Source organism: Lissotriton vulgaris, chromosome 11 (genome assembly GCF_964263255.1).
Source record: "Lissotriton vulgaris chromosome 11, aLisVul1.2, whole genome shotgun sequence".
NCBI classification, from domain to species: domain Eukaryota; kingdom Metazoa; phylum Chordata; class Amphibia; order Caudata; family Salamandridae; genus Lissotriton; species Lissotriton vulgaris.
In genome coordinates, this window is record NC_141699.1 from 950668671 (window position 1) to 950692133 (window position 23463).

The 23463-nt window shown below is 49.1% G+C and overlaps 1 protein-coding gene across 2 annotated transcripts in view; it reads right to left on the reverse strand.

Moving 5' to 3' along the window:
- DHX36 (DEAH-box helicase 36) overlaps positions 1-23463 on the reverse strand; it is a 378110-nt gene that overhangs the window by 318423 nt on the left and 36224 nt on the right. For both annotated transcript variants that reach the window (XM_086944114.1, XM_086944115.1), the window contains exon 2: positions 21286-21422. In XM_086944114.1, coding sequence (XP_086800240.1) covers positions 21286-21422 — 137 coding nt within the window. The remainder of the gene's footprint in view (positions 1-21285; positions 21423-23463) is intronic.

Sequence of the window (23463 nt, forward strand, 5' to 3'; positions counted from 1 at the left end):
GGTGTTGAAGAGATGCCCTGTGAATGGGCTCAAACGGGTGACGCATGAGCTGGTTGAGTACCAGGTTAAGTTGCCACGTGGGAGGTACTTTCCGAGGTCTCGGGAAGGATCTGTATAGCCCTTTGAGGAATTGTTTGACCAGTCGACTAGACCACAGGGAAGGTCCTGTGACCGTTCTGGTGAACCTCGAGATTGCTGCCAGGTGAACTTTGATGGACGTATGCGCCAGTCCCGACTGGGCCAAATGCAGGAGGTATGGTAATATCTGTTCAGGTGTGATGGCGAGGGGCCGTAGGCCCTGGTCTGAACACCATATGCAGAACCTCTTCCATTTGAGACAGTAGGTCTTGTTCGTACTGTCTGCCCTTGCTTTGGCTAGTACATCCCTGCAGTCCTGTGGGATATTCAGGCCACCGAACTCTCTGTGCTCAGGAGCCAGGCTGATAATTTGAGCGATTGGAGGTTCGGGTGCTGCACTTGCCCGTTGGACATCGTCAGAAGGGCCGGGTGTTGGTTCAGGCGAATCGGTGATCTGATGGACAGTCGAAGCAGATCCGAGAACCAGTGTTGCCTCGGCCAGTACGGGGCAATCAGGATCAGGGTGCAAGGTTCCGCCTTCATCTTCCTGAGGAGCCGTGGAATCATCGGGAATGGAGGAAAGGCGTATGCAAAGACGCTGTACCATCCGATGGAAAACGCATTTCCTAGTGATCCTGGTTGGGGATGCCAACTTGCGTAGCACAGGCTTTTTGGCGTTCCTCTTGGTGGCAAAGAGGTCGATGTTTGGTACTCCCCAAAGAGAGAAGATGTGAGTGAGGGCGCTGTCCGATAGTTCCCACTCGTGGGAGAGGGACTTTTGCCTGCTCAGGGCGTCCGCGATGGTATTGTCCTTTCCTGGGACGTATTCTGCTTTGAGTTGGATTTCGTGCAGCACCAGCCAGTTCCAGATCGTCTGTGATTCGCGTGAGAGCGATAGCGAACGTGTTCCCCCTTGTTTGTTTAGATAGTGCATCGTCGTGGTGTTGTCTGTCCTGACGAGCACCGGGGATTTCTGGATGCGGGGTAAGAAGGCTTGAAGAGCCAGATACACTGCCCTTAGTTCCAAGAGGTTTATATGGAGGGATTGCTCGTGAGAGTCCCATTTGCCGCTGATCTGTAGGTCCTGGAGCACCGCGCCCCATCCTTCTAGGGAGGCGTCCGTTGTTATCACCAGCGGTGATGCTGGGAGGAGAAACGGTAAGCCCACTGTTAGATTCCGGCGATGTGTCCACCATTGTAGAGCTTTGGAAATTTTTGGTGTGACCCGAAGTATGTCCTCGAAGGAGCCAGTGCTTTGGGTCCATTGGCTCGCGAGTGCCTCCTGTAAGGGCCGCATTCTGAGCCTGCAGTGCGGAATGAGGAGTATGCAGGAAGACATCATCCCCAGGAGGGAGGTGTAAGTCCGAACTTTCAGGTGCGTTGTCTTCGCCACAGCCGTGGACAGAGATAAGATCTTGTCTGTCCTCTCTTTTGAGGGGAAGGCTTTTGTGCACACCGTGTCCAACATGGCCCCTAGGAAGGTAATCTTTGTTGCGGGGACCATGCATGATTTTTTGAGGTTGAGCGTCAATCCCAGATTTTGAAAGAGATTGGTGCAGGCGTTGGAGGACGTGATTGCGTTCCCAGGTGAGGGTGCTTTCACCAGCCAGTCGTCTAGGTAGGGGAAGACTTGGTGGCCCAGTTGACGCAGGAAGGCTGCCACTGGCGCAAGGCATTTCGTGAAAATGCGCGGTGCGGACTTGAGGCCGAACGGCAGGACTTTGAACTGATAGTGACGGCCCGCCACCTCGAATCTTAGGAATTGCCGGTGATTTTTGAGGATGGGGATGTGGTAGTATGCATCCTGGAGATCCAGTGATACCATGAAATCTCCTTTCTCTAGAATGCCCAGGATTTCTTGAATCGTCACCATCCTGAACGATTGGCTCCGCAGGAAGGTGTTGAGTCCCCGTAGATCCAGGATGGGTCTCCACTTGTTTTCTTTTTGTTGTACAAGAAAGAAGTGGGAGTAAAATCCTTTCCCCTTTGAGGATGCCGGAACCCTTTCGATTGCTCCTTTTTGTAGCATTGTCGAAAGTTCCTTCAGAAGCAGGCGTGGATGTTTGTGTGTCCGTCTGCGTGAAGGGGTATTGGGAGGGATGGAGGTGAATTCGAGAGAGTGGCCGAATCGAATAATTTGAAGAACCCACCGGTCCGTGGTGATGTACTGCCAATTGTGGAGGAAATGGGTCAGCTTTCCTCCAATTTGAAAGGATGGATATGGTGTTTGGACTGGCTGGAGTAGTCGGTCACTGGCGGCCGCCAGCGCCCCTCTTGGTATTTTTACCTCTGTAGGTTGATCTTCCGAATGAAGATTGACGGCCTTGCTGTTGTTTGTTTTGGTACTGGCCCTTGTGATTGTAGGAGAACGAGGACGAGGACCTGTTTTGATATGAGCCTCGATAGGAGGACTGACCTCTGGGCCTGTTGCCCCGAAAGGACTGGTTTCTAGACTGCAGAGAGCCCAGTGCCCTTGCCGTGTCTGTGTCCTTCTTAATGGCCTGTAGAGCCTCGTCGACCTTTTCTCCAAACAGGTGCTGGCCGTCGAAGGGCATGTCCAGAACCTTTGTTTGGACTTCTTGGCGGAATGAAGTCGCTCTTAGCCATCCCTGGCGTCTCAGTACAGCAGCTCCCGCAAGTTGACGGAAGCCTGTCATGGCTGCGTCAATAGCACAGTCTATGAGTTCCGCTGCAGAAGATTGACCCTCCGCGAGGAGCGCTTTCACCTCACCCTGGACGTCATCAGGCAGTTCCTTCATGTAAGGGGCAATGTCCTCCCACAGCTGGCGATTGTAACGCCCCAGCAAGGCAATGGAGTTGGCCACCTTGATGGACATGGCGGATGTGGATGTGAAACGTTTCCCAATCGTGTCAAGTTTTCTGCCCTCTTTGTCCGGGGGAGCGGACAGTGGTGAGGAAGGGTTGCGGGAGTGTTTCTGGGCCGCCTGCGTCACTACCGAGTCCGGTTTGGGGTGACCATTAAGGCAAGCCGCCGCAGTGAGTGGTGCTCTGTATTTCTTATCTAGGCGTGGGACCACCGCCGGCACAGAAGCAGGAGTTAGCATTAACTTCTTTCCTTGTTCCCACAAAAATTCTATGATCGGAACAGCTTTTGTAGATTTCTGAGTCTGCTCCTTAAAGTCGTGCAGGAAACAGTCAGTTTCCGTGGATTCCACCACCATGTGGAATCTCTTCGCCGCTCTCTCCACCAGCTTGTGGAAGCCAGCAATGTCCACCGGGGGGGAGTCCGCTTGGCGTGGTTGTGGTGAGGCTGGGGATGATGCTATATATTCATCCTCTTCATCCTGGTCCGAGTGGTCCGAGTGAACCTCCTGGACCTCTCCCTCCTCCAGTTCTTCCTCTTCCTCCTCATCGTCCGAAGAAACCCCCACTTGAGGCTGGGCGTCGTGGTGGGTTTGGTGGTGAAGGTGAGTGCGTTCCGGTGCGGACACCTGTCCTTGAGCTGGAGGTGTCTGATCTCCCTTGTCCCCTGGTGCGGGACTCTTAGGCGCTTGGCCACCTCTGTTAGCCTCCGGAAAGCGTTGCTTGTAGTCTTGTACAAGAAGTCGTAAGTCATCCACCAGTGTCGCTGGTAAGCATATCATGGGGGTGACTTCAGTGCGGACACTGGCCTGGACGGAGTGTTCCTGGTAGGTGAAGTCCTCCAGTTCCTCATCAGTGCTTTGACATTTTATGTGAAGTTCTGAGACCGAAGTAGCGGGATCCAGATGGTCATCCTCTTCGGATTCCTCGCTTTGGAAAATTTCTTGAGGTGGTTGCTTGTCCACCTTGCTCGGAGACGTCGTTTCCGGGGTAATTAGTGGTTTGCTTGGTTTACCAGACCGTATGGTAGAGCTGGTCGTCGTCGAGGGGGTCGTCGACGGTGGCAGCATCATGGACGGTGCCTCCACCAGTTTTGATTTTTTCCATGGTTCATTGGACGACGAGTCGCCCGTCGACGGTGTCGTCGTCGAGTCCGTCGACAGAGCCTTTGGTGTCGTCGTCGACGGGGCCGTCGTCGACGGGGTCTTCGTCGACGGGGTCTTCGTCGACGGGGTCTTCGTCGACGGGGTCTTCGTCGATGGGGTCGTAGACGACGAGTCTCTCGTCGACGGGGTCGTCGACGAGGTCTTCGTCGACGGTGAGGTGGACGAAGGGATCTTGGTCGTCGACGATTGCGAAGTCGTGGTCTTCATCGACGGTACCTTCGTAGACGATGGTCTCGTCGACGAGACTCTCGTCGACACTCTGGTCGTCGCCGGTTTTGACGACGATGGGCTCGTCGCCGGTGACGGCGTCGACGATGATGTAGTTTTCGTTGTCGACATGGTCTTCGTCGTCGACGACGATGTTAGTGGAACAATTGAAGAAACAGGTCTACCTGAAGAGGAGGAGGACGTAGTCATCGTCGACGATGCTGAGGGCGACGACGCTGACGTGGTAGAGACGGTGGTTTTGACTGAAGTAGTCCTCTGGCTTTGTCTGGAGGACGGAGCAGGCATTTTAAAGGTTTTATCCTCTTTAGCAGACACTGAAGATGACGCAGATCTCGCCTCTGAAGACTTTTTGTGAGTCTTCGTAGGAGGAGTGTCTGAGGGGCCCGGGGAAGCTTCCCTTGGCCTCTTGTTTGAGGCAGCAGATGTCCTGGAAACGCTGCTCACAGAGGAGTCCAGATTGTCTCTGTTTTTAAGCCTGTCCAGCCAAATCAGAAGGCGACCTTCCCTGTCTCTCACAGTCTTTTTTGGAAAAGACCGACAGATTGCGCATTTCTCCGAATTATGGTCCGGGTAAAGGCAATACAAGCACAGGTCGTGCTTATCATCCACATGTATTCTTTTCTTGCTGCAGGAAGAGCAGGCCCTGAACAGGGCGTTCTTCCCCGAGTCAGACATGGAAAGAGCAGGAGAAACACACACTTACTTCAGTGATAGTGTGCTGAAGAAGTCCTTGAAGAGTTTTGAGTTTCCAGAGAACACTTTCAAAGAAAGTTTGGTGAAATTAGAGTAATCCTGAGGAGAGCTCAGGCAGGAGACTCCCTAGCACAACGTGCGGTAGAAAATCTGAGGGACTGAGGCTCCTCCCAGGAAGGTTCTAGAGGGAGGTCGGAGCTGATTGGCTGACTATGTCAGTTTGGTCCTTTTTACATAAGGACAAGGAAAGGCTACTAAGGGGAGACCCTTGGACCCTTTCTCTCTATGTATGTCTATGGACATTACTTTTTTATTTACCGGAGGCTCCCGTCTCGACGACGGGGAATGATTCAGGCATGTGAATCTATGAAAGACACCCCTAATACTGGATAAGTTTGCGCCTAACGCAACCTGCTCTATATATGAACCTCAAGTACACTTGTAATAATACTAAACCGCCTTGTTCGTCATTAATATCCCACTTTTCCAGTACACGCGGGTGTCCCAGAGACGCTTGCCTATGTGTTTACTAACAGTAACACCGCTTGCGTATTCTAAAAATGGCCGCTTCGCAGAAATTCAGTCTGCGCATGCGTCAGTCATACCCATGTGATATGACGCACTCTCAGATTTGGAGGGAAAGAGTCCGCTCATGCGCATTGTAGCTGACCTGCCCGCTTGTTCTAATCATGCTCTGCGCTTGCCAATGCTGCGTCACCTTTCTGTCTATTCTCGCACTAATTATTAATCGCTATAGTTATTATAAAGTAAGGGGTGCAGAGTAGGAAAACATGGTGTACAGTGTGTTTTGTTTTGCTGTGATATTAATTTGTTTTCGCTTACTTTTCATGTACTGCACCTACACTGGCCTGGGTACGTGTACCAGACTCCATATTGTAACCCGTTCCGACCCTGTCACATGACGAGGGAAAACCCACAACTGCGCAGAAGCAAAACCCAGCCAGCTGGCTCCTGAAGCAAGATGTGCATGAGAAGCTACCTAGGCCTGTCAAAGATGCTGACATTTACCTTGAAACATGCAACATTGTATCAAACTGCTGTATTCACCCATTGTTTTTCCATATTCCTATGCCTGGGAACCTGAACTCTGGGGGGCGGGTATTAAAAATGAATATTCATTGTGGGAACGTAGAATTTGGGAGGTAAAGGTGACCTAATCATTTCTCCTGACCAATCGCAAGTTGAGACCCTATTTTTGCAACATTTGTGGGTGGTCTGGGAACCCCAGAAGAGTATAACTAGCCTAGTCAGTTAGAGAGAAATTGTCCGACTTGTCCGAGTAGCAGACCTGTCACTGACCCCACGACTCTATAGGTGATTGATACAGAGAGCTGCGGAGCCCTCTGTCCGAATTTTCCACAAAACTCCAAGGGGTGGAAATAGTCTTAAGTACTGGCGAAACACTTTGGCTGGGGATTAGAGAACCCAATCGGTGTTATTGGCGGATTCCGTGCAGTGAGGGGGTAACGCAGGCGTTGCATCCGAAGCCGGGGGGGTTGGTCGTGCCCTTTGGTGAGCCCAGTCCTGACCCAGAATCTGAGGGGTATCCTGTCCTGGTTTTCCGTGAGCTGCTACCTGCTCACCTACTGGTATCCTAAATCTTTGAGGGTCCTTGTCCTCGTCCTTCCCGAAACTGACCCGTGGCCAGGGTTAGTCTTCATTCTTGCCTAGGTAAATATTACCTGTGGGTGTCCGTCCTTCTACTCCTATCTTTTACTCTTAATAAAGCCTCTATGCACCTGATTTTGCTCTGATCTTTCCTCTGATGCATTTGCAAACTGTTTAAATAGTATGTTCCTATTTTTTCCCTTCCCTTAGGAGGTATTTTGAACTGTTCTCTTGAATTATAAATGTGTGGTGAACTTTAGAAATTGCAATAAGACTTTAGTTAGACAGAATAGGAGTAGGGCTGGATTACATATAGGCTATAGAAATTCACTGATTGGTGTGGTTTAAACTTGTCATCCCTAGTTTAAGTCTAAATTTGAATAGCATGTTCCCTGTTATCCACACCCTTTAGAAACTCCGTCCCCCTTAAATGGTGTTAGCCTTCTTGCATAGCTATTTTATCTTCTTGATATTGCTTATTAATGTTATTATCAGCATCTGTCTCATAATTCTATCTCTCTGAAATTACTTTACATAAAACCCTTAAAATACCTAAGGTGTCTGTGATCTTTTCGAAAGGTACATCAAAGGTTGAGTGAATAAATAAATGTTGTATTTTGAAGTGTTATCACCTACCCTCGAGCTCCTGATCCATCAGGAGGAATAGGTACCTGTGGTAAGTCGGCTATCTTGTTAGAAGTGTCACCGGAGACACACTCACAATACTGATAGTAGCGTGTAGAATCACCCGACTTGTAAATTGGGGTTTGAAACGTGTACATGGGCCCAAGTGCGTTATAATCTGGCAGTCTGTAGGGCCGGGTGACCTGCGCGCTCTATCAGTGGTACTGAAGAAAAAAACAGGTTTTAATCTTTTTTCGGAAAATTGATTCAGTTTCCAGAAATCTAAATTCACGTGGAAGAGAATTCTAGGTCAGGACCGGAGGCTTAGAATTATACTTTACTTTCTTTGCTTTATTCTGATAACAGACATTTTAAAACAGATAACCAAACCACATTTTCCAAACAACCTCGGAAAATTGGTTAACAAAAAGAAACAAAGAAGGGACAACATATCCACGAGTCCATGGACCGATCACTACGCTTGGTCCACTGCATAGTTCCTCTTCGTCACATTGCAACTCCTCTTTTTTGCTGCTCGCAGCCAGGAGAGGAGTATTTTTCTAGTTCCCTTCACGTTTTGCCTCAATTGATATGTCGTTTTCAATGCAGTTGCGGGCCGTGTTTTACCCCCTCCGACTGCGTGACACGTTCTCTACAATGTTGGTATAAAGATTATTATTGCCGGCATTGTTATTTATGTGTCATTAATTCAATGTTTTTGCTAATTTGATTTGTGCGCAGAGTGGTTCCGAGTTGCGGGCCTACGCGCCGTTGTTTTCCTCACCTGATTTGCAGTGCGGCGTGTGCGCGCTGACAGGCACTTTCCTTTCAGGTAGCAGCTCGAAGGTCCGCTGTCGGGCCTACGCGATACGGTGGTGCCAAGCCCCTGCGGCGGAGCGTGGCCTTAACCTCCAGCCACTAGGGAGCACTGTGGGGTGCGCAAAGCGCGTCAACGTCTCAGTGGCAACGACGCGCAGAATTTGGAATTTGCGTCCGCCTGCCGTTGCCTGCTGCCTCCGCCACCCCTGGAGGGAGACGTCCTCATTAGAGGGTCTGTACAAAAGAGCAATTGACGCTCAGAGACTAATCTCCGCGTTGGTGTGTGTGTGTGGCATTTTTTTTCCTTGATGCCCGGTGGGTGTATTTTGAAAACTTGTTGAACAAACTACATTGTTGAGCAGGCTGAAGTCTGGCCTGCGGAGACCCGTTCCCAGGAGGATAATTAGGTCTGTAAAATAATTTTTCATGCAGGGAAGTGTCCAAGAGATATAGATCTTGTATATTTGTACTTAACTGGGGCTATGCCCTGGTGTTATTAGCTGGTCCCCAGCCTTTTGAGAGCAGTCTGTCACGCTGTGGAGGTAACCACTGGCAAATAAAAAAAAGTGCTCCAGGAGGCAGAGCCTACAGACTGACAGGCCGACATGCAGTGGGAGGAGGATCCCCTAGCCCAACTGCCGAGGGACGATAAATTTTACGACACAGTCGATGCGTCAATTTAAAGGGCAGTTGAGGAAGTGATGGCTCCCATGGAGGAGCGTTTGGCGCCCAAAGGATTGAGCGGGAGTGCGTTAGGTGGGCCCCTCCGGCTTCCAATCCACCTAGCATGGCGCCAGGTGCGCGGGGGGGGATCCAATACCACCCAAACGTCCCAAGGTGAACTCAGTGGACCAGGATGCTTTTGAGTGTTTAAGGGAGGTCTTCTTAGCTCAGAACCCACCCCAGGTGCCCCATTTGACCTCACTCCATCCCCTACACCCACTAACCCAGTTAGTCCGTCCCAAGGGTTTGGGGATAACACCCAAGGTGACACGGATGAGGACCCTGGGCCGTCTAGACCATGGCCTCGGCAGCGAGTGCAGGGACTTCTGAGCCTCAAGGAGAAAGGGGCAGCTCAGATATGTTGGACCCTGAATTGCTCATGCACCCCGCTCATCTGAATGGACACCTTCCACAAAGGTAGCGGGCTACATGGCGAGTAGGATTCGTACCCCCATGGGAAAAGACGCACGTAGTCGCCTTCGGTCAGAGTGTCCACGACCCTCCCTAGACAGGAAAGTTGCGCTGACCCCAGAGTTGGACCCCAGAATGGTGACATTTTAGGCCAAATTTATTAAGGACCCCAAGAATGGTATAAATCGATACTGGAGGGCGTGCCAGGACAAGCTTCTGGATGCCCTGGGTCTGCTCACCATGATCCTTGACATGGCAGCGGATGACAAAGTTCAGGTGCCCTCATATCCCCAGATCCCCAGGGCACAATGGGCGGTAGTCTTCTTGGGGAACGCCAACTGCGCACTCTCGACAGAGCGGAGGAGGGCCTTCCTCATTAAGGTCGATCAGGAACTAGGAGATTTGGCCGATTCAGAAGCACGACGGTAGCCCAGGGAGGTTTGTTTTGGCGAACCATTTATTAAAAAACGTAAGGGTGTGTGAATATTTTTGCGTCGCTTGATAAAGCGCAATCTTCCATCAAGAAGGTTTTTTCTTCCCGGGTTTTCCATGGAACCGGTCAAGGCAGAGGCCGCTTGACAGGCCAGGCCCCCAAGAACTCCAGGGGGCAAGGCTCCAGGCAAGGGCAGTATAAGAACAAGAACCGGTACAATAACTTCTAACCTTCAAGTGGACGCAGATCCAGAGGTCGTGACTTCAGAGGAGGGGACAACTCCTCTACTGCTGGTAAGTGTCTCTACAGAGTCCCTGGTGCAAGTAGGCGGCTGACTGGCCAACTTTGTGAGTGTGTGGGAGACTGTCACGTCCGATGCTTGGGTGTTGCAAACGGTGCAGGGTTTTCAGATAGAGTTTTGCGGCAACCCCGAGCAGACCATATGCCCCAGATCTATTACATTTTTGCACCAAGAGGCAGAACTGATCGACAAAGAGGTTTCCGTGCTGTTGGAGAAAGGGGCAATCTGCCGCACCGTCTTGTATTCAAAGGGTTTTCTCAGCAACATGTTCTTAGTGGACAAAACGGATGGATGGCAGCGTCTGGTCCTAAATCTCGGCGACTTCAACCAATGGCTTGTATACCACCATTTCAAAATGGAGGGCATTCACCTCTTTAGAGACATTCTGTGTCCGGTAGACTGGATGGTCCGTTTGGATTTAAGAGATGCCTACTTGGCCATTCCTATTTTTCCACCTCACGGGCGATTCCTTCAGTTTCTCTGGCGACAACACGTATACCAATACACCACTCTTCCTTTCAGGCTTTCCTCCGCTCCCTGGTGCTTCACGAAGGTGCTCAGACCAGTCATGGAGTACCTCCAGGCGCTGGGAACTCGTCTCATTGTGTACTTAGACGATATACTTCTGTTGGTCCAAGATCCACATGTATTTCGGGAGCAGTTGTAGCAGGCAGTCCGTCTCCTAGAAAATCTGGGGTTTGTGATAAACACCAAAAAATCACTTAGTACCGGCTCAGAGGGTGACCTTCTTGGGTTTCGTCATAGGCAACTCTCAGCCTTCTATCACGCAAACTGACAAAGATTTGCCACAAGTTTTGTCGGACCTTACCGAAGGGAAGGGTGCCGCTTCGACAGCTTGCCCGCGTGGTGGGGCTTCTGGTGGCCTCTATTCAAGGGATATTTCTGGGACCGTTGCATTATCGGGCCTTGCAATGCCTAAAAGCGAAACATTTGCGGAAAGGACTGCCTTATTCCCATCCAGTTTCCCTGTCAGAGGAGGCAAGGGAAGAGATTTGTTGGTGGCTCTCTCACATGGAAGCCTCGAATGGGAGAGTGATTTTCGGCTCGGCCCCAGAGGTCAGCAGGTCAGGTTGGGGCACCAGGTGTGGAAAATTTTCCACAGGAGGATCATGGTCTCCACAATAACAGACCCTGCATATCAACTGTCTGGAACCGCTGGCAGGGTATTTCGCTGTGAGGTGCTGGACCAAAGATCAGGTTCAATCCTGTGTCCTGTTGAAAATGGACAATGTATCAGCGGTCAGGTATATCAACCACCTGGGGGGCGCCCGATCGAAGGTGCTGCCCGATCTTGCGACAAATCTATGGCAATCTTGCCTAGCACATCACATTTCGCTCATGGCAGAGTATCTTCCTGGACGGGAGAATCAGCTGGCAGATTGGCAATCGCACCACTTCAGAGATTCAAGTCTGTGGAAGTTGCATCCGGACGTTTTTTCGATGGTGCAGGACCTTTGGGGTCCTTTTTCTGTGGATCTTTTCGCCTCCAGGCTGGACCACCAGGTTCCTTGGTTTTTCAGCTGGAGGCCAGATTCGTTAGCGGTAGCCACGGATGGTGTCCTGCAAGAGTGGTTTCAGGAACAAGTTTATGCATTCCCGCCATTTGCGATGATCATCCGGGTGTCGGCCCAGATCAGACGGCGGCAATCGCAAGTAGTTCTCATTACACTGATTTGGAGGTCGCAAGTCTGGTTCCAAGATCTTCTGGTACTTTCTTGGGATTTTCTAATCCGACTCCCCCACTTTCCAGAGTTAAAACTCAGTCCGGATCAGGTTCCTCATCCAATAGTACTCAGCGGATCCCTACGTCATGGCATGAAGGATTACAGGAGTCGATGGTCTCTAGCCCAGGCCTTTTGGAGTTAGCTGAGGGCCACTTATCAAAAGCCTGGGCAAATAGCACCATCAAGGATATCGATCAGCCTGGCGACGATGATGTTATTGGTGTGTGCGACGGGGTTGTGATCTCGTGGGCTCGGAGGTAGTCCAGATTTTGAATTTCCTGGCGAGTTAAGGCCAACAGGGTTTAGCTTATCATTCAGGTAACACTTTTCGATCTGCCAGTTCGGCAGGGCATATTCCAGTGCAAGGGGCACCAGTTTGGGAACACCCTTTTGTTTACGGGATCCGGTTGTCACTTCCCCCTGAACCACGCTACTCTGAGTTTTGGGATGTTAATAGGGTGCTCAACTGGTTTTTGTCTTGGCCATATAATGAATTCCTGTCCAGAAAGGAACTCTTGGCTAAGCTGGCAATGCTCCTTCGTCTAATCTCCTGCAGGAGTCTCAGATGTCAGGGCCCTGGAGATCACGGTCATTTACCATTCGATGTCGAACCAAGTGTCACACTAGAGTAATCGAGTATCTGGAGTTCCCAGACTCCCCTAAACTGTGTGTGGTTCGCTGCTTGAAAGCCTAGGAGGACATATCTTTTTTGCTCAGAACCCCTGGGGAGAGAAAACTATTGATTGCCCTCCGGAAACCTCACAGGGCAGTTTCATCCCCGATGATCGCACGATGGGTGCGATGGGTCATGCAAGAAGTGGACATTAGTCTGCAACAGTTCAGAGCTCATTCAGCTCGGGGAGCGATGGCTTCAAAGGAGTTCGCGTTTGGGCAAGATTGGAGAACATCATGAATGCAGCAGATTGTTCCTCAGATTCAACCTTCAAAAGGTTTTATTTCGAGCCTAATATTGACATGGCTCATTTGTTGGCAAGTAAGCTTTAAAGTAGCATAATCCGAAGCCTCCGGTTCTGACATAGAATGTAAAATTTCCTAACTATCGTAACAGAAAGTTTCAAATCTATTAAGGACTCAGAAGCGAGGGTTATCCCACCCTTTGACATCTTTCAAGTACACCTGCCTGTTGGAAGTAAGTACATTTTCCTTTGTCCTACATTGATGAATGTAATTGCATCTCTTGCAGTGGTTGGACTAGAACATGGATCAATGAGTCATGCCTCATCTTGGGGCACACTGTTTTGAATTATGGTCTTTTAGTGCCTTGTTAACTGGTATGCAAAGAAGTTTTGTTTTAGACACGGTTGTGTTTTTTTTCCTAGTCCCTGAGCAATGGGACGAAGAGGGACTATACAGTGGACCCAGCGCTGTGATTGGTCCCTGGACTCATCGATATGTTGTCCTTCTTTGTTTTTTTTTCTTAAAAAATATCCAGAGGTTGTTTGGGAAATGTGGTTTGGGTTATCTGTTTTAAAATGACTGCTATCAGAATAAAGCAAAGAAAGTAAAGCATAATCCTCACCTCCGAGTCCATAATAGAATTGAAACTTTCCGTTAGGTTAGCTAGGAAATTCTTTATGCCACAGCTTGGGTGCCAGATGCACCAAGGATCTACCACCCCATTTGGTTCTCTTGATTCTGGTTGGTTTTAATAACCATTCAGAGCAGAATCTAAGGCTTCTGTTTGGGACATAAAGGCTCACTAGCTGGTTCTTGTAATGGGACCCTACACAGCAGTCTTACTGCAGCATTCTGGATGGCCTGAAGTTGTCTGATGACATATTTTGGTGCCCCCTGGTAGAGGGAGTTGCCATAGTCAAGATGTGATGTACCCAGGTAATGGATTACTGTCTTTCTGGGTTGTGCGGGGATAAGCTCCAGGATTTTGCAGAACATTCTGAGTAAACCAAAACAAGCGCCTGCGAGTTTCTTAGCTTGGGTCTCCATTGTTAGTTCCCTGTCGAGCCAAAAGCCAAGATTTTTGATAGTCCAGTTCGGAACTGGTAGACTACTTAGACAGTTAGGCCAGCTGATCAGAGGCCTTGGGACCGCATTATTTCTGAGCATCATCAGCTCCTTTTTGTCCTTGTTCAGCTCCAAACAGCTGCTTGTCATCCACTCCACAACTCTTTCCAGGCAAGGTGCTGAACTATCAGATTCGCTATTAGTTCTGAGGTCCCCAGAGACCATCAGCCGAGTGTCATCCGCATATGAAATCATAGAGATACTGAACTCTTGAACTATTTGTGCTAGTGGTCGCATGTAGATGTTCAAAAATGTTTAGCTAAGCAAAGAGCCCTGTAGCACCCCACAAGTCAGTGGCATGATATTAGAGAAAAGGTTAGCTTCCATAACTTAAAAGTTCTGCCTTTTCAAAAAAGATGAAAGAAACTCCAAGCCTTGGTCTTGGATACCGATATCCAGCAATCTGTTTTGTAGAATAGAACGGTCCACGTTGTTGAATGCCGCACTATGGTCAGGAAGTAGTATAGGGGCTGAGCTGCCTTGGTCGAAGGTCATTTTTAATTCTTCTGCCACTGCTAAGAGTGCTGATTCCGTGCTGTGCACGAAAGCCCATCTGTGTGGGATAGAGGCGCTGGTTAGTTTCCCGAAACTGTGGTAGAGCTCCATTTACATGTTTCTCTATGCATTTACCAATAAGTGCTAAAAGTGATATAAGACAATAGTTCCCTAATTGAACAGGGTTTAAAATGGATTTTTTTTAACAACAGTCTAATTCTATGTCAGGACCGGAGGCGAGGATTATGCTTTATCTCTCTTCGCTTTATTAACCAATTTATTCACAGCAGTTCATTACTGAACCAGTATCAAAACCACATTTCCCATAACACTAGGGAAAAGAAAAACAGTCTCTTGAAAGTCCTTTCACAGTGTCCATGAACGTTGTCCCAATAAATCATCCTGAGACTTCCTGCACTTCCTCTTTCATCGCTGCTCGGCAGCTCGAGATAAGTACATTTTTGGTTCTTCTCAGGTTTGCCTTTGAGGGGAATTTAACGTTGATGGGGTTGATTTGCCTCTGTTTTACTCCCGCAGATTCCCTACTGAGCCGCGGGAACGCTGGTGCGCTCCTTACGCGGTTTGTCTGCCCATATCTCATTGACCGCGGTGCGGTTCTCCGCCCGTTCGAAGGCGCTGCATGGGCGACGCGACCTGCGGCCGGAGCGCATTTCGGCAGAGATCAGACTGAAGCGCTCCGGTCCACAGTACAAGTCCGCGCCCGAGCCGCCAAGTCAATCGCCCAGGTTGCTACTGGGTCTGTATTCCCGACCTGTTTGATAAACGCCCGCTCGGCAGGTAGGTAGTGGTGCGGTGCACCAGGGACCGCGGTTCCCCTCACGCCAGAGTCAAGCCTCTGGTAGGTATTATTGTGGAGGCCCTCTTTGCAGGTCCCTCAAGGACACCCGGACTGGCAGCTCTACCTATTCCCAGTGCATCTGTGGGGCGTGTGGGTGTCCTGGGGCTTCAGACCCGTTAAATTTCGTGCCACTGGCAGTTTATCTTTACTGAGAGACCCTCAGTCCTTAAATTACCGTGCTGCTGCGTGGGAGTGCTCCTTCGGCGTCCTGTCGCCAGGTTTGCTTGCGAATTACCCTAAGTTGCCTTAGTGGGCTTGAAAGTCTATACCTGAACCTCAGCAAGCATGGAGCATGAGTATTATGAGGAAGAAGATTCCTTGGCCTATCTTCAGTGGGATGATGATTTCTATGCGAAGGTAGATGGTTCCATTCATAAGGCGGTCTCGTACCTCATGACTCCAATGGAACAACATTTGGCAGATAAAATAGAGAGTTTGTATGCGAAAATGGTCCCTCCTCCGCCGGCTGTCCCGGGACCTTCAGGTACTTCAGGTCAGGCTCAGCCAGAGGAACAGGGACCCCCCCCCCCCTCTGAAGAAAAAGTGTGAGGGTGGGGTGGACACTGACGCTTTTGAACGCCTTAAGCAGGCGTTTTTGGAACACACTGCACCGAGAGCTTCCCCAGGGCCCTTAGCCTACTGATGAGGAGCTCTAACCGGCATCCCCTGGGACTCAGTTGGGCGACACCCCGGACGCCTCTGACGACGAGGTGGGCTTGTCGCGATCTTGGAGGCCGTCGGCCTCCTCGGAGCCCCCGAAGGCAGGAATTTCCGACATGTTGGATCCAGACGATATCGTACACCCCCGGTCAGCGGAGTGGGCCCCCGCTGAGAAGGCAGCTTTGTATTTGGCATCTCGCCTCAGGAAGCCGCTAGAGAATGAGGCGCGCAATCGCCTGCAGGCTGAGTGTCCCAGGCCGACGCTAGAGGGCAAGGTGTCAATAACCCCTGAAATTGAGAGCAAGATGGCGACGTTCTTGGCTAAGTTTATTAAGGACCAGAGGAAAGGGATAGATAGATCATGGCGTGCATGCCAAGACAAGTTGTTGGACGCCATTGGTCCGTTAGCCAAGATTCTAGACATGGCAGAGGAGGTCAGCAGTTCGGGCTCCCTGATCGATCCCGAAGTATTGTCAGCATGGGCCCAACGGGCGATCTGTTTTATCGGTAATGCAAACTGCGCACTTTCCACTGAGAGGCGCAGATCGCTGCTTATTAAGGTGGACCCCAAACTAGGGGATTTGGCATGTTCAGAGGCTGGAGCCTCAGCGCAAGGAGGGCTGTTTGGCGAGCCATTCATAAAGGAACTTGGAAAGTTTGTGGCTACGTTCACGTCCTTGGATAAGGCGCAGGCCAATATTAAACGAGTTTTTAACCCTCAGGTTTTCCGTGGGGCCGGTCGGGGTAGGAGCCGCCCGCCGGGCCGCGGACGGAATCAACAGCCCCAAGGTAGGGGGCAAGGCTCCGGGCGCGGACAATACCATACCGACCAGCGCTTCAACAACTTCTACCCCACTAGGGGTCAGCGCTTCAGGGGACGAGGCTACAGAGGAAACGACGGCAATGCCAACGGTGAGTGTTTTACCTGCTGCGCAGCTGCGAGTAGGGGGCAGGCTGGCGTCATTTTTCCCCACTTGGGAAGAGCTTACGGAGGACGCTTGGGTTCTCCAGACGGTCAGGGGATTCCAAATAGAGTTTTACGGTTCCCCTGGCCAGGCCCGTCCTCCCCGACCGATCATTTTCTGCGCGTCAGACAAAGCCATGATAGACGACGAGGTGCGGGATTTGCGGGATTTGCTGCGCAAAGGGGCGGTGTGTCGCACTGTGGTACACCCCTTTGGCTTGCTCAGCAATATTTTTCTGGTCGACAAGACAGATGGGGGTTGGCGACCGTTTATCAACCTTCGAGAATTCAACGAGTGGCTGGTGTTCCGACACTTCAAGATGGAGGGCATTCACCTGCTTAGGGATGTTCTCCTGCCACTCGATTGGATGGTCTGCTTAGACTTAAAAGATGCGTACCTGGTGGTTCCGATTTTCCCTCCTCACAGGCGGTTCCTCGAGTTTCTGTGGCGAGGCCAAGCTTACGAATTCCAGTGCCTTCCGTTCGGGCTTTCCTCGGCCCGTGGTGTTTCACCAAGGTTCTCAAACTGGTGATGGAATAACTGAGGGCGCGCGGAGTCCGCTTGATCGTCTACTTAGATGATATTCTTCTGTTGGGCCAGTGCCCGTGCAGCTTCGGCACCATTTACAGTTGGCGGTGGCTCTCCTCCAGTCTCTGGAGTTTGTCATCAACGAGAAGAAGTCCCTCTTGGTACCAACTCAGCGAGCGACCTTCCTGGGATTCGTGATCGATTCCACTTCAGCCACACTGAGCCTCCCTTCCAGGAAAGTGGCGAAAATCCGTCACAAAATTTGCCAGACCTTGACCAAACAGAGGACTTCTCTCCGTCAAGATTGCCCGGTCGGTAGGCCTGTTTTTGGCTTCCATTCAAGCAATCTTCCCGGGTCCGTTCAGGGGCGTAGCTAGAGCTTGTGGCGCCCGGGGCTATCCTTCAGATTGCCGCCCCCTGGGAGGGGGGGGAAGGCTGGAGAAAATGGACAGCGAGCACCTGAAAGAGGTCCGAGAGACACGTAATATCGCTGCTAAAAGTTACCTCGGTCATGCAAGTTAAATGCCCATACATGACACGGTACAGGGCTAGACAGCCCCCGTCCCCAAAACAGTGCTGCCTGGGGCGGACCGCCCCCCCACCTAGCTACGCCACTGAAGGAAAAGCATAAGGAAACCCAAAACTTACATCAGTTCTACCTACCCTGTTTGTGACATCTCACTCATAACATCACAGCTTGTGCAGGACCCTTGTCCCCTGTTCCCCATCTTCCCCATCCATGACATCTCACTTATGACATCACAGCATGTGCAGGACCACTGTTCCTTACTTGTCCCATTCATGACATCTGATCCATGACATCACAGCTGGTGCAGGACCCCTGTCCTCTGGTCATATTCAAGCCACCTACCTCATCACGCCGGAATGTCAAAAGGCATGAATGCTTGCTTTACAAATGCAGATGTTAAAGTCCGCATTTAAAAAGGACTCCATTAATCACTGCTCCTAAAGCAAAACTTCCCACATTTTCAAAATCACACAAACAACACAATGAATCATTAGTTTGTGAATTAGTGCATACAAAATGTTACATAGGGCAAAGGAGACTAAAAAGGTGTATGATTCACGCCATCCACATTGGCAGACACTTTATTTAGACTGCTTGGTCTGGAGAATGACTAACTCAGGATTCAGAACATAACACAGTGGTTAGGGTCTACTTTAATAAGAATTTATTTCTACCCAGGCAAACCTTTCTTAGCAACATCAGGATCGAAAGACTAGGAAAAAACATAACATTCGCAGTGGAATGTATTTCATAAGTCACTGCATCAATGAAAATGTCTCATTAGCAATGTGAATACTTAGCAGCTATGATATTAACCACCTGCGCTACATTACACAAATAAAACCTGCCACTAGATGAAACTCCATCTCTCTCTCCCCAGCAGGTAAATTAATCACCAGAATTACTTGACACTGTGTGTTGCCCCGAAAACTGCTCAATATATAAGGAACATTGTAGTACTTGTAACACCTCTGACTGTACTGCTACAAAACTGCAAAACAAAAGTTCCATTACTGTAGAGAAGAGTATTTTGAAGAGCAAGCCCATTTAAAACACTGCCCCTGTTACTCTGCCTGTTTGTCCCTGTGTCCAAGGCCAGAGCCTGCAACCCACTCCCTCTACCTATAACAGAGAAAGCACTTCTCTTCGGTGCCGTGTCCTCCTTTCCCTAACATCACCCCCAGAGTGACACGCATCTTTTTCTTTTCAGAAGTGCGGAGTGCCTTTCAAAAACAGTGTACAATCCACAGAGAAAACTTACTTGTAGTTTCCCCTATCTCCCAAGGATCAGCACGCAGCACCACAAGGAGAGTTGAGAGTCAATGTCTCACTCACTCTCACCACCTATCCATCGTCCGAGGCCCAACCGACTCACTCAGTCAGAGTGACAAGTGCAGCAAGTCTCTCCCTCATGGCCCGAGTTTGGGAGTTGGATTGGTTCCCGAACTTGCGTTGGCCCGTCGAGTCAGTCTCTGAAGGCACGCACACCACCACGTGCGTGCGTGTTGCGCGCTAATTGACAGGAGCACAGCATTCCAAGTCTGCCATGGGCGGGCTCTGGACAATAAAGTTTGCAGGGTCGTCATTGGTAGCGCTTTCGCACGCTACCAGATTGACGGCCCTGGCACCCAACATGTAGCCTCAGATGGCCAATTAGACTCAGGCTGCACGAGCACGCTTCCGGTCCATTGACTGGCAGGCAATGGAGACATACTTTTATGGTGCGTGTGCAGCAGGCAGCATTTTTTTTGCTTTTTGCACACAGGTGCTGCGCAGCGCTTGCACTTGAATCGGCAGCCGCGATGCACTGGCCGATTGCGGCGGCCCTTATAATTTATTTGGGGACAGTGTCAGTCAGTATCCCCAAATAAATTATAAAGGCCGCCGCAAACAGCCAGTGCATCGCAGCCGCCGCCCTCAAATTTGTGCCGCCTGGTGCGGACGGCCCCCCCTGCCCCCCCCCACCTCAATTCTATTAAGGATGCAGAGGCGAGGATTATCCCACCCAGCAAGCGCGTTGGTTGCTGTCCCTCACCGTATGGGTTGTAAGTAACTTCTTCTTTGTGACTTGACACATGATGTTTCTGGGACTTCAGTGGCTTATCATAGATGTATATGCTGGTCAATATTGCAATTGTATTGTGCAATTGGTTCAGGATGTCATGCGTGACTGGTGTGGTCTTTGTTTCAGGGAATGATCACACGAAGCAGAATGCCTAACCTTGGGAGAGATCCTCCAGCGAAGAGGAAGTGCAGGAAGTCTCAGGATGATTTATGGGGACAACGTTCATGGACACTGTGAAAGGACTTACAAGAGACTGTTTTTCTTTTCCCTAGTGTTATGGAAAATGTGATTTTGATACTGGTTTAGGAATGAGCTGCTGTGAATAAATTGGTTAATAAAGCCAAGAGAGATAAAGCATAATCCTCGCCTCCGCGTCCTTAATAGAATTGAAACTTACCTTCTAGTAGTCTAGGCAAATTTCTATTATTGCACGTTTCCAAGCTCTTGGAACCTCGTCTGCCTCTAATGAGAGATTAGGAATTTTGACTATTGTCGGGAGCAGGACCTTAATCACCTTGCTAAGAGAATGGGGTGGGGCAGGATCTAATGGTGAACCTGATTTAACCTTATCCATCAGAGATCTCACGTCAGTTATGTTAGTGAGTGGGAAGCGAGTGATGACAGGCGTGGAGGAGATCTGCACCTGATCTCATTCCGGGCTTGTAGAGGTCTCACTCCCAGTCTGCAAGGAGCTATCAATATCCATGACTTTAAGGAAGTAAGTGGCTAGATCTTTACATCATTCCTCCATGGCCTGAGCGATGTGGTTGTTGTGAGTTAGGGAGGTTAAGGATTTGACCACTTTAACCCCTTGCGTGCGGGGCGTATTTTCCGCCTGTGCTGACTACGCCTTGCGCGGGCGGAGTCATGACGGAACGGTTCCGTCATCAGCACAGCTCACCCGTAGCTGATGACGGAACCGTTCTGTCATCAGCACGCAAGGGGTTAAAGAGTTTCTTAGATGAATTATGTGCCTGTCTAATCTTTTGCTCAAACAATGTTGCTTGAGCATCTTTAATAATATTATGGTAAAGTCTGATGGCTGCCTCATACCCAACTTTAAGTTGTAGTTCATAATTCTTCCTCCATTACCTTTCCATTTTTTTGAAGTTTTTCCTTAGGGTCTAGAGGCTTCTGGAGATGAATTGTTGTATGTAGAATCATTCAACAACTGCTAGCTACTGCTTCTAGTCGAAAAAGGAATTGCACTTTGCTAATTCCCAATGAATGAGCAGCAGCCACTCTGATGTTACTATTGGTCAGATTATTGGAGCTGTGCGTAAAATAAAGGACTGAGAAGCGTGCTCCCAGACAAACTAAGAACCACAAAATAAAACAGAAGATTATGATAGACTCCATAATCACTTCTCAAAATACACCAAAGCTTTCATGGCAAAGTGTTCAACCTAAAACAGTAGTGAACACAAGGAGCCTAAAGACACATAGCCCGGAAATAAGGATACTTTACTTTTTATTCTCAGTAGCACGCCAGGACCATGGTTTAAGTTCTTCCTTTTCTTCTTTGACTTCAGGTTTTGTCTGGACTGAATTTAGAAGTTGTGTAATATGCTGCTCTCTGGATTCATCCATACGAACAACTGCTCTCTGTTAAAACAACCATAAAAAGATTAGTCGCACAGTAAAAATATTTTTCGAACTGTAAAACTAAATTCGAGTTGAACAGCTTTCTAGATTTCCTTCTATAAGCAAGCATTCATGGTTGAAAAATGAATAATAAATCAAAAAATGTTTTTACAGTGAAAATGTATTTCAACACATCGAATCAGCTCCTCCCTTCATAAGACCCAATCTCCTCCTCCAGGCAGTGGTCAGGATTCTCGGTTCTCAGCAGTACGATGCCTCAATATTTGCACCATGCAACTCATATTTTAAAATTTCTTAAAGGGCAACCCTAGGCCGTGTATATGGGGGTTTCCCTGCTCATACAACGGTCCATTTCCTGTTTCCACTGTTCCAATGGTGGAGGGTTGCAGTCCTTCCAGGCCCTGGTGATGTCTCTTTTCGCTAACACCAGCCACAGTAAGGTTGTGCGATATCTAACTGCCTTAATCTCTTCTGTTGTGTAGAGGAGAACCAAATTAGAGTGGCGGTAGTCAAAGGATTACTCAAGTAAGGTGAGTACAATTGTCACAATATAGGCCCAGAATACGGCCCAAGTAATCTTTTTTCATTCGCTACTCACTCTTGGGAGAGTTTGCGGAGGGCAAAATTCTACTAATGGGGAAATTGAATCTCACGTGTGACCCAGAAATTGATAGCACTCACACATACAGAGCAGACACCGGCAGTTTCACTTAGGCCGTCAGGCAGCAGAACAATCTATAGGACTGTTCGTTGCATGGTGAAAGATACATGCGTCCACCCGAGATAATCCTTTTTTCTCCAACTCCCATCAATCTTACTCTCGTATTGATTACATCTTTGGGAATTGACTTTCACCCTATCACTCGGTCAGATCATGCCTCGCTAGAGCTTACATTGAATTGGACTACTAATCCACCTAAACTCTGTCGCTGGTTTATTCCAAATTCCGTAACCAGGGATTGTTTACTAAGATGATTTATCGAAAGCGATTATAGAATTTTTCCAATTAAACTATCCAAAAGGTACTAATCCATCAATTACGTGGGATGCCTTTAACCCCTTGCATGCTGATGACGAACCCCAGCCGTCATGCACTACGGTGCTCGTGTGCTGATGACGGCTGGGGTTCATCATGGCCCGCCCCTGTTCATTTGTTTACCGCACAGGGGCGGAAACGGGCCAGCAGTGAAGGGGCCAATGCAACAATTCTAGGTACATGTGCTTAATGGTCATCTGCATTGAATAAACAGAAAACAAAAGACAGAATCACTCTTGAGAAGGAGCTTCAATTAGAAGAGAAAGAACAGATTACAAAGGAAAGTTACAGCCCTTAGAGGAAAATTGAATGCATTATACACCAACAGAGGGGAATATACCATTGTTACGCCTTAAAACACAAGACATATGATACAGAGAACGAAGTTGCCACCCAGCTGGCAAGACAACTTAGAATACAACGACAGACAGATTATATACCCCATATTACTACAGAAACATGAATGACAGCCCGTTCTGAAATAGATAAAGCCAAGGCAGTTGGAGACTTTTACACTACTTTATATGCACCTCTAACTCACCAAGGGAAGGTGTACAGTTAAAATATTTACAAAAGGTGGAACTACCCAAGTAACTGCAGACTAGAATGAAACAAGGAGTAGCCCCATTGGTGAAGATGAGGTACATACAGCGATTAATGCACTCAAATTACAAAAATCGACAGGACCTGAAGGGTTTACAGCTCAGTATTATAAAACCTTTGGTTCCGACCTAATCTCTCCTCTCACACAACTATTTCATTACATGGCTTCTACTCACATGGTAACATGAACAAGGCATGTATTTCAGTCATCCCCAAACCAGGGAAGGACCCTCACTATTGCCGATCATTTAGACCCATTGCCCCGACCTTAAACGCTACTAGATTGGAAAAAATACAAAAAAATTGATTCGTCCAGATCAGGATTTATTCCGGGGAGTCAAACACAATCTAAGGAGGGTGATCCATCTGGTTGAGAAGGTCACCAAGAAACAAATCCCAGCT